Raw genomic sequence first — 11,992 nt, forward strand, 5'->3', positions numbered from 1 at the left:
TTCCCAGCTAGCTTCTCACCTTGGCTTTGGGTCTTTTAAAAATACAACAAAGCAAAATTAAACAAAATTTATGAGCATTCACAGTTATGCTCCATGACTGATTCATTTCTTTGTTCAAAAACATACCTATTTATCTCATTTACTAGGCTTGGCAGTGGGCTAGATACCAGGAAGACATAGTCCTTGATCTCTTGACGGTCACATTTGGTCTCTAGTATATAGGTGAGAAAAAATATCTGATCTGACACAGAATCTTCTTCTGCATCTCACCTGTGATTGCATGTGTGGGACTACGAATGCAAAGAGAAATACATGTAAATGCAGGAAGGAATGCAGCCATGACAGATTATGGGTATAAAATTTGTAATGTCAAAGCTTGCCTGGGTGACCTCATCATCCTTTTTTCAACTCTGCATACACTGACTTTCCTTCCCTCTCTCTATCCTAGCTTAGCTTGAGCTCATTCCCCATTTCCCATGTTGCTTCCCACAGCCCTAACCAAAGATAACATAGCCTTACCTTGTTTTCCAAATATCTCTGAGAGGTCTTTGAAAACATCATCTGACATCTCTCCAGGTCCACACATTCCTAGCAAGGACTAGGTATTTATGTTGGTGCAGTGGCCCTGATTCCAGTAGGATGGGGACTATAAGATCCCTGGGTTCTTGGCATAGACCGGTATATTCACTGGAGAATTCTTCTAAGAAACCTCCCTCCCTACAATAGAACTATGGGGCAAGAGTCATTTACCCTTTCCTTTCCAATAAGACTCTAACTTTTCTATTTTCTAAATTAAAATCCTGAGCTCTTTATCAACACCTGAGCTGTTAAAAGGATTATCTGCCACTTCTCAATGACATGTTCCATCAGTCTTCCCTTGCTTATTTTGTTCTATATCATCTCTATTATAGCTTAAATCTTATAGGCAAATTCCTTTGCCGCCTCCTCCTATTTAAGGTGAAAGACTGGATAAAGCAGCAAAGATGTGAGGAGCCAAGACCCTGAAAAGAAGGAAACTCAGTAAAGTGAGTCAAACTTCTTACTCATCACTGCTCCATCAGTTGTTTCATGACTACAGGAACAGGGAAAGGAGCTGATGACCAGTCGAGGGAAGCCACTCAGATGCAAGGAAGCTGCAGAGCTGAGCACCAGACAGGTGTCTTATGTGCCTGTGCATCCACCTGCCTAGCCTGGGCCCCATATGCATAAGTGTACAGACTGGCTTTGGATCACCTGCCTCACCGATTGCAGTCTCCCAGGTTTTTTTTTTTAAATCGATACATTTGAGCTACCCCATCTGAGATGCTAGGTTTGTAGAGGTATTAAGAGTCTTCCCAGGGATGCTTTTGCCGAATTCCTGACCTGTAGAATCTGTGAACATACAAAATATTTGCTGTGTTGTTTTATACTATTAGGTTTTGGGGTACTTTACACACAAGAATAGAAAATCAATGAAAAATTACTACCTTAAATTAGGCTCCATCTTCATAAAACCCAAAACACATATGATTGGCTAGGGAGCCATGTACAGAGAAGGAGATTGATGAGCCTTAAGGAGACTGAAGATGGGGGCAGAAGGAACGTGAGAGGAGAAGCAAGGGAGGAAGAACTGAAGATTAAGTAAAGGGGATCTTTTTTTTTAATCTAGGAAGTTTGGCCAAGCTTTGCCTCCAGTAACATGGAAAATATGAAATATTTATAATGAACTGGTGGATTTGGCTAATGGGATTACAGGCAGAATATCAAGAAGGCCAATAACTTTTTTTTTCTTTAGCTGTGCATGATAAAATTGTACTATTGAGTTGCAATGTTTGGTTATATAATTTGGGAATTAGACCCTTACCAGATATATGGTTTATAAACATTTTCTACCATTCCAAAGGTTTTCTTTTCACTGTTTTGATACTGTCATTCAATGCAAACATGTTTAATTTTGATGAAAACTGTTTATCCATTTTTCTCTCATTTCTTGTATTTTTGGTATTACATATAAAAGAAAATGAAAAATTGAAGGTCATAAAAATATACACCCTCACATTCTTCTAAAATTTCCATAGTTAAGGTTCTTATATTAGGTCTTTGACTCACTTTTGTGTGTATGCATGATGAGGAAAATGTCCAACTTCATTCTTTTGCATGAGGACACATGACTGTTCCAACACCATTTTCTAAAGAGACTATCTGTTTCTCTTTCAATTTTCATGGCCATGGGTATTCCACCACAAATACTTCAATTTATTTCTTGAATCTCAACACTGTTCCATTCACTTAGCTCTTTAATTTTGTTCAGCAATGTATTGCAGTTTTTATTGCGCAAAATTTGTGTGCCGTTATTTAAATGTACTACAGAGTGCTATTCTTTTTATTATTATTATTAAGGTATCATTGATATACAATCATGTAGGTTTCACATGAAAAATAATGTAGTTATAACATTCACCCATATCATCGAGCCCCCCCATACCTCACTGCAGTCACTGTCCATCAGTGTATAAGATGCCACAGAGTCACTACTTGTCCTCTCTGTGCTACACTGTCTTCCCCATGATCCTTCCCACACCATGTGTGCCAATCATGATACCCCTCAATCCCCTTCTCCCTTCCTCCCCACCCACCCTCCCCCACTCCTCTCCTTTGGTAACTGCTAGTCCCGTCTTGGAGTTTGTGATTCTGCCACTGTTTTGCTCCTTCAGTTTTGCTTTGTTGTTATACTCCACAAATGACAGAAATGATTTGCTATTTGTCTTTCTGCATCTGGCTTATTTCACTGAACATAATATCCTCTAGCTCTATCCATGTTGTTGCAAATGGTAGGATTTGTTTCTTTCTTATGGCTGAATAGTATTCCATTGTGTATATGTACCATATCTTCTTTATCCATTCATCTACTGATGGACACTTAGGTTGCTTCCATATCTTTGCTATTGTAAATAGTGCAGCGATAAACATAGGGGTGCATATGTCTTTTTGAATGATAACATTTTTTTTAGGGGGGTAAACTCCTAGGAGTGGAATTACCGGGTCAAATGGTATTTCTGTTTTGAGTTTTTTGAGGAACCTCCGTATCGCTCTCCATAATGGTTGAACTAGTCTAAATTCCCAAAAGCAGCATAGGAGGATTTCCCTTACTCCGCATCCTCACCAGCATTTGTTGTTCGTAGTCTTTCCAATGTGGGCCATCCTAACTGATGTGAGGGGATGTCTCATTGTGGTTTTAATTTGCATTTCCCTGATAATTAGCAATGTGGAGCATCTTTCCATGTGCTGGCTAGCCATCTGAATTTCTTCTTTGGAGAAGTGTCTGTTCATATTGTCCACCCATTTTTTAATTGGGTTATTTGCTTTTTGGGTGTTGAGGTGTGTCAGTTCTTTATATATTTTGGATGTTAACTCCTTGTAAGAAATGTCATTTACAAATATATTCGCCTGTACTGTAGAATGCCTTTTTGTTCTGTTGATGGTGTCCTTTGCCGTACAGAAGGATTTTAGCTTAATGTAGTCCCATTTGTTCACTTTCACTTTTGCTTCCCTTGCCCAAGGAGATGTGTTCAGGAACAAGTTTTTTTATGCTTATATTCAAGAGATTTTTTGCCTATGTTTTCTTCTAAGAGTTTTACAGTACGAGACATATTCAGGTCTTTGATCCATTTAGAGTTTACTTTCGTATATGGTATTAGACAATAATCCAGTTTCATTCTCTTCCATGTAGCTGTCCAGTTTTGCCAACAACAGTTGTTGAAGAAGCTGTCATTTCCCCATTGTATATCCATGGATGCTTTATCATATATTAATTGACCATATATGCTTGGGTTAATATATAGGCTCTCTAGTCTGTTCCAGCGGACTATGGGTCTGTTCTTGTTCCAATACCAAATTGTCTTGATTACTGTGGCTTTGTAGTACAGCTTGAAGTCAGGGAGAGTAATCCCTCCAGCTTTATTCTTCCTTCTCAGGATTGCTTGGCCTATTTGGGGTCTTTTGTGGTTCTTTAGAACAATTTTCTCTACTTCATTGAATAATGCTATAGATACATTGATAGGGATTGCATTGAATGTGTAGATTGCTTCAGGCAGGTTGGCCATTTTGACAATATTAATTTTTGCTGCCCATGAGAATGGGATATATTTCCATTTATTAATATCTTTAATTTCTCTCAAGAGTGTCCGGTAATTTTCAGGGTATAGGTCTTTCACTTCCTTGGTTAGGTTTATTCCTATGTATACTATTCTTTTTGATGCACTTGTGAATGGAAGTGTTTTCCTGATTTTTTCTTTCTGCTAGTTCAATGTTACTGTATAGGAATGCTACAGATTTCTGTGTATTAATTTTGTATCCTGCAACTTTGCTGAATTCAGATATTAGATCTAGTAGTTTTGGAGTGGATTCTTTAAGGTTTTTTATGTACAATACTATGTCATCTGCAAACAGTGAGAGTTTAACTTCTTCTTGCCAATCTGGATGACTTTTATTTCTTTGTGCTGTCTGATTACCATGGCTAGGACCTCCAGAACTATGTTGAATAAAAGTGGGGAGAATGGGCATCCCTGTCTTATTCCTAATCATAAAGGAAAAGCTTTCAGCTTCTCACCATTAAGTATGCTGTTGGCTGTGGATTTGTCATATATGGCCTTTATTATGTTGAGGTATTTGCCCTCTATACACATTTTGTTGAGAGATTTTTATCATGCATGGATGTTGAATTTTGTTGAATGATTTTTCAGCATGTATGGATATGACCATGTGGTTTTTGTCCTTCTTTTGTTGATGTGGTGGATGACATTCGTGGATTTTCTAATACTGTACCATCCTGGCATCCCTGGAATAAATCCTTGTTGATTGTGGTGTTGATCTCTCTGATGTATTTTTTTAATTCCGTTTGATAATATTTCTTTGAAGATTTCTAAAACTATGGTTGTCAAGGATATTGGTCTGTAATTTTCTTTCTTTTTTTTTGTGGTGTCTTTGCCTGGTTTTGGTATTAGAGTGATGCTGGCCTCATGGAATGAATTTGGAAGTATTCCCTCCTCCTTTACTTTTTGCAAAACTTTAAGAATGGGTACTAGGTCTTCACTAAATGTTTGAGAAAATTTATCAGTGAAGCCATCTGGTCCTAGGATTTGTTTTTAGGTAGTTTTTAAATTACCAATTCAATTTCCTAACTGGTAATTGGTCTGTTCAGATTTTCCATTTCTTCCTGGGTCATTCTTGGAAGGTTGTCCATTTCTTCTAGGTAATCCAGTATGTTAGCATATAATTTTCATAGTATTCTCTAATAATTCTTTGTATTAAGGTTGTTTCCGTAGTGACTTTTCCTTTGTCATTTCTGATTCTGTTTAAGTGTGTAAATTCTCTTTTTTTCTTGATAAGTCTAGCTAGGGGTTTATCTATTTGGTTTATTTTCTCAAAGAAACAAACCCTGCTTTCATTGATTCTATTGTTTTATTCTTTCTGATTTTATTTATTTCTTCTCTGATCTTTATTATGTCCCTCCTTCTACAGACTTTGGGCCCCATTTTTTCTTCTTTTTCTAGTTTTTTTAATTGTGAGTTTATACTGTTCATATGGGACTGTTCTTCTTTCCTGTGGTATGCCTGTATTGCAATATACTTCCCTCTTAACATGGCCTTTGCTGCATCACACAGATTTTGCGGTATTGAATTGTTGTTATTTCTTTCTATACAAAGGTTGATATCTGTTTTTATTTCATTGATTATATAGGAGCATGTTGTTAAGCCTCCATGTGTTTGTGAGCTTTTTCATTTTCTTTGCATAATGTATTTCTAGTTTAATACCTATTTGGTCTGAGAAGCTGGACAATACAATCTCAATCCTTCTGAATTTAATGAGGCTCTTTTTGTGACCTAATATATGATCTATTCTTGAAAATGTTCCATGTGCACTTGGGCAGAATGTGTATCCTGCTGCTTTTGGGTGGAGTGTTCTGTAGATGTCTATTAGGTCCATCTTTTCTAATGTGTTGTTCAGTGCCTCTTTCTCCTTGCTTACTTTCTGTCTGGTTGACCTCTCCCTTGGAGTGAGTGGTGTCTTGAAGTCTTCTAAAATGAATGCATTGCATTCTATTTCCCCCCTTTAAGCCTGTGAGTATTGATTTCACATATGTAGATTCTCCTGTGTTGGGTGCATATATATTTATAATGGTTATATACTCTTGTTGAACGGACTCCTTTATCATTATGTAATGTACTTCTTTGTCTCTTGTGACTTTCTTTGTTTTGAAGTCTATTTTGTCTGATACAAGCACTGCAACTGCTCCTTTTTTCCTCCCTATTAGTCGCATGAAATATCTTTTTCCATCCTTTCACTTTTAGTATGTGTATGTCTTTGGGTTTGAAGTGAGTCTATTGTAGGCAGCATATAGATGGGTCTTTTTTTTAAATCAATTCAGTGACTCTATGTCTTTTGATTAGTTCATTCACACCATTTACATTTAGGGTGATTATTGATAGGTATGTACTTATTGCCACTGCAGGCTTTAGATTCATGGTTATCAAGGGTTCAAGGGTAACTTCCATATTATCAACAGTCTAATTTAACTCAATATGCTATGAGAATCACAACCTGATGTTTGTTTTTTTCCCCTCTTTTTTCCTCCTCTTCCATTCTTTATACATTAGGTATCACATTCTGTAGTCGTTTTCTATTCCTTGACTGACTTTGGGGGTAGTTGATTTTATTTTGCATATGCATAGTAATTAATTGTTCTACTTTCTTTACTGTGGTTTTATTTCCTCTGGTGACAGCTATTTATCCTTAGGAACACTTCCACCTATAGGAGTCCCTCCAAAATACACTGTAGAGATGGTTTGTGGGAGATCAATTCTCTCAGCTTTTGCTTATCTGAAAATTGTTTAATCCCTCTTTCAAATTTAAATGATAATCTTGCCCAGTAGAGTATTCTTGGTTCGAGTCCCTTCTGCTTCTCTGCATTAAATATATCATGACACTCCCTTCTGGCCTGTAAGGTTTCCCTTGTATGTGATCTTTTTTGTCTCTCTTGATGCTTTCAGAAGTCTTTCCTTATCCTTGATCTTTGCCATTTTAGTTATTATATGTCTAGATGTTGTCTTCCTCGGGTCTCTTGTGTTGGGAGATCTGTGCACCTCCATGGCCTGAGAGACTATCTCCTTCCCCAGTTGGGGAAGTTTTTGCAATTACCTCCTCAAAAACACATTCTATCTCCTTTTCTCTCTCTTCTTAAACTGGTACCCCTATAATGCAAATATTGTTCCATTTGGATAGGTCACACAGTTTTCTCAATATTCTTTCATTCCTAGAGATCCCTTTTTCTCTCTGTGCCTCAGCTTCTTTGTATTCCTCTTCTCTAATTTCTATTCCATTTACAATCTCCTCTACTTCATCTAATCTGCTTTTAAATCCCTCCATTGTATGTTTCATTTCAGTTATTGTATTCTTAATAATTGAATCTCATTCCAAAATTCATCCCTGAGTTCTGGAATATTTTTCTGTACCTCCATGAGAATGTTAATGATTTTTATTTTTAAAATTCTTTCAGGAAGATTGATGAATTTAGTTTCACTTAGTGAACCTGGTTTCTGATGTTTTTGGGATTTTGGTTTGAACCAGGTTCATTTGACGTTTTATATTTGTATGTGGCACCCTCTAGTGCCCAGAATTTCTATTCTCTAGGCTGCTGAGCAATGTCGGGGGTCACAGGGGAGTGGCGCTGGTGCCTGGGAGGAGGAAAGTGTTGTTTCCAGATTCCCGGCTGCTGTGCCTGTCTCCATCACCAGAACCACTAGGCCAAGTGCAGAGATGTAAGCCTTTATGCTTTGTGCTTATAGTTGCCATAGGTAGGGCGTCTTTCTGGCTGGCCTGATGCTGGTGTAGGGTTGCTGGTTTGTGAGCTGGTGGTGCATGGCAGGGAAGAAGGCGCAGCAGGCTGTGTATCATGGTGGTGGGCTTCAGAGCTGCATAGCCAACCAGGGGGATGGATTGCATTAAGTTCCTGAAAGTTCACAATCTGCTGGGCAGGGTGTACCTGGACAATTTTGTCCACCAGTCCTTTCTCCTGAACAGAAAGTTCTGTGCAATCTTTGCCCCTTTAGTAGCCCTCTCACTGTCAGGAAGTCTCTCAGACTGCCTGCCTTTCTTTTGTCCCAGAGTAGCCAGATGTGGATCCCTGTTTTCCACAAGCAGCTGGAATCTCAGTCTCTCCAAGTAATCCACCTGTCTTAACTCTACAACACCACTAATCTGCAGAGCACCATGCAATATAGGTTCGTGCTCCCAGAGCAGATCTTCAGGGCTGGGTGTTCAGCAGTCCTAGGCCTCCACCCTCTCCCCTCTCCATTTCTACTCCTCTAGCCAGTGAGCTGGGTCAGAGAAAGGGCTTGGGTCACACCAGATTATGGTTTTGGTACCTTACCCTGTTCCATGAGGTCTGTTCTTTTCTCCAGGGGTATGCAGTCTGGAACAGACTATTTTCCTGTTGCTCTTTCACGATTAGTTGTATTAACTATATTTTTGTACTATATGTGGTTTTAGGAGGAGGGCTCTGTCTTACCTCTCACACTACCATTTTTAATCCATGTCCTGGGTATGTTTTTCTCTAGTTACTATTATGCAGAGGATTGTTTCTTAACTTACTTTTTGTATTTTTCATTGCTGGTGTTTAGAAACATATTGAGGTTTGTGTTTCTCTCATCTTCCACAACTTTGCTGAATATTTTTATTACATCTAAATATGAATGTGAATGACTATGAATATGTCTATATATACTGTCTTTAGTGACAGGAATGAGAGCAGGCATTCTTGTACTGTTCCTGATTTAAAGGGGAAACCATCAGCCTTTTATCATTGAATATAGTGTTAGCTGTAGATTTTTATAATGCACTTTATGTTGAAAGTTCTCTCCAATTCTTAGTTTTCTCAGTGCTTTATTGTGAAAGGGTGGTCAGTGTCTTTAAAAAAATTCACTCTACGCATCAAGAAATATGAGTCTAATTCATCTCTCTTTGAATTTGTGGGGTGGGGGGTGCCATATGGATGCTTGAATCAATAAAGTAGTGTGAAGGCAGTGATATATAACTTCGCAGATTTGGTTTTAATAGACAATACCACTTCCATCTGGTACTGCTGGGAAGACTGCTTCTTCTTTGTAAGAAGGTTAATGCTAAGATCACCATACTGAAGAAACCATATGCAGCTTCTCTGGGCAGGAGTCCCAGGTGAGCCTGTTTTTCTATTATTCTGGCCTATAAATCAGGCATGACAATAAAGAAACCATCACAGAACTTACTCATATACACCACTAGTTCCAGCCAACAATCATTTGGATCATCCTCAGAAATTTAAGCAATTACATCTGAGGTCTTTAACATTATGAAGCAGAAAAAACAACCCCTGTTTATCTTTCTAAATTCCTAGTCAATGAGATGAATGAGATGAACTAATTTGCTATGTGTCCTACCTTTATGCCTCTAAACTGAGGAAGTTACTAAACAGTAATAGATAGCAAACCATTCAGGTTTAAACGGAATCACATGAGGCAAGGAGAGAGCCAATGACATAGAAGCAATATTTGAAAGGATATGGGCTACATGTTTTACAAAACTAATGAAACAAATACAACTTCATTCAAATAGAGTATAAATTTCAATAATAACAATTTTTTTTAAAAAAAGAAAGAATATATATCAAGTAAAATGTTGAATACCAAAACAAAAACTATTGAAAGGTCAAGCCAAATAATACACATTTTGGAAAATCTCATAACAAAAATAAAGCATAACAGAAAATTGTTCAAAATAAGCCTTAAATAAGAATACAATCTTCAGTGGGTTCCCTCGAAATAGGCACAGAGATGGAGAGGAAATAGAAGATCTATGGAGAAGTACTCACAGAGAGCTCATTTTTAAGAAGTTTGGATTAGACAGTGTGAGGGGCTGGCAGTTAACATTGTGGTTTTAATATGCATATCCTCAGTGAGAAATTATAAAGGGCATTTTATGTACTTATTGTCTATGCTTTAATGGCTCTATATACAATATTTTGTCTATTTTTAATTGGATAATTTGACTCTATATTTGAGTTAGGAGAGTTCTAGATATAATTTTAATTCAAGTCCTTTACCATACATATCGTGTACAAATATATTCCCCCAGAGTATGATTTTCTTTTTCAGTTTATTACTAGTATCTTTTTAAGAAAATAAATTTTTATTTTTAATGAAGCCCAATTAATCACTTAAATATATTTCTTACTATTCAATATATAAATGCCAAAGCTTTATTTTTTGTGAACGATATTACAAATAAGTTTACTTTGTTTTTTATACTTTAGTCTTTTGTTTACAGGTCTCTTATACATTATAAGTTAATTTTTCTACAGTGTAAAGTAAGGGTCTAAATTCCTTTTTTGCATGTGGATATCCAATTGTCTCAATCCAATATCGTCATCAAAATGCATATTACTAACTTTAAATTTAAAACCTACAACTCAAAGATAATTACTGTTATTGGCTCAATATTCCCCTTTGACTTCTAACTTTTTATTGGATTAGATGTAAGACAACCACTTCTTACAATGCAGGAACATGAATTCTAACAAAAACCTACCATGACCGCTAACTGGTTAGCTGTCTGGATTAAGGAAAATCCTCACGACCCGCTGCCGAATCTGCTTGGTTCTGACCCCATAGATGACAGGATTGAGGGCTGGTGGAACAACCACATACAGGTTGGCCAAGAAAATGTGGATATATTGAGGAATATTGTGGCCAAAACGGTGTGTCAAGAAAGAGAAAAATGCCGGCATGAAAAATGTTAAGATGACACCAATGTGGGAACCACAGGTGTTGAGGGCTTTGAGTCGAGCCTCCCAAGAAGGCAGGCAAAAGACTGCATGGAGGATTCTGACATAGGAGAGAACAATAAGGACCACATCCAGTAATAAGACCGAAATGTTTCCAAGGCCAAACATAATGTTCGCTTTGATGCTGGCACAGGCCAAACGGGCGATGCCCATGTGCTCACAGTAGGTGTGAGGGATGATACAGTGCCCACAGAAGGGCAGCCTCAGGAGGAGGAACACCAGGGGGGCCACCATGCACAGGCTCCGCAGGACACCAGCGCCTGCAATGATGCTGATGGTTTTGCTGCTGAGGATGACGGTGTAGTGAAGGGGTTTACAAATGGCAATGTAACGGTCAAAGGCCATGGTGACCAGCACAATGCTCTCCATGACAGTGAAGAAGTGGATGAAGAACATCTGGGAAAGGCAGCTTTCAAAAGATATGTCCTTGAGGTGGAACCAGAAGATGCCCAGCATTTTCGGGATGGTGGCTGTGGACAAGCCCAGGTCGATGGAGTCCAGCATGGCCAGGAAGTAGTACATGGGCTCATGGAGGCTGTGCTCAGTCCAGATGACAAACAGCACAGCAGCGTTCCCCAGGAGAGCAACAAGGTACACAAAGAGGAAGGGGAACCCAATCCAGACATGCACATCTTCCATTCCTGGGATGCCCAGCAGAAGGAAAGAAGAAGGGTGGAATTGGGTGTCATTAGGCACAGACATTCTCTCTGCTACAATTAGCTGCTGTGCAAATCAGACACAGCTGTCTATTCCCCAGTAGGGAATCCTGCTGCACTTCGCTCTTTGTCCACATCCCTGTAACACACAAAGGAACTTTTTATTCTGTACTTTTGTTTCTATTCAGAAAGAGGTTAAATGGTTTTAGTTAATGATACTGTAGTATATACTTCAGAATGACAAGAACCTAATCTTAAATACTCTTATGACAAAAAAGAAATGATAATCATGTGCTGTGATACGGTGATAGCTCTTGGGGCAATCATATCATAATATCATAAATATATCAAATCAACAGGTTACATGCCTTGACTTTATACAATGTTATATGACAGGTATTTATCAGGTTTTTTTAAAAAAGGAAAGGAGATTAAATGCCTTCCTCAATTCCTGCTAGTCTTTCCTGAGCAATATATGGCA

The 11,992-nt window shown here is 38.1% G+C and overlaps 1 protein-coding gene across 1 annotated transcript; it reads right to left on the minus strand.

Moving 5' to 3' along the window:
- Positions 1–10,615: 10,615 nt before the first annotated feature.
- Positions 10,616–11,557, minus strand: LOC108404120 (olfactory receptor 52E8-like). Its single transcript, XM_036994475.2, has one exon. The coding sequence runs from the start codon at positions 11,555–11,557 to the stop codon at positions 10,616–10,618; it is 942 nt and encodes a 313-aa protein (XP_036850370.2).
- Positions 11,558–11,992: the final 435 nt, after the last annotated feature.

The sequence above is a fragment of the Manis javanica genome, chromosome 11 (assembly GCF_040802235.1).
Source record: "Manis javanica isolate MJ-LG chromosome 11, MJ_LKY, whole genome shotgun sequence".
In the NCBI taxonomy this organism is placed as follows: Eukaryota; Metazoa; Chordata; class Mammalia; order Pholidota; family Manidae; genus Manis; species Manis javanica.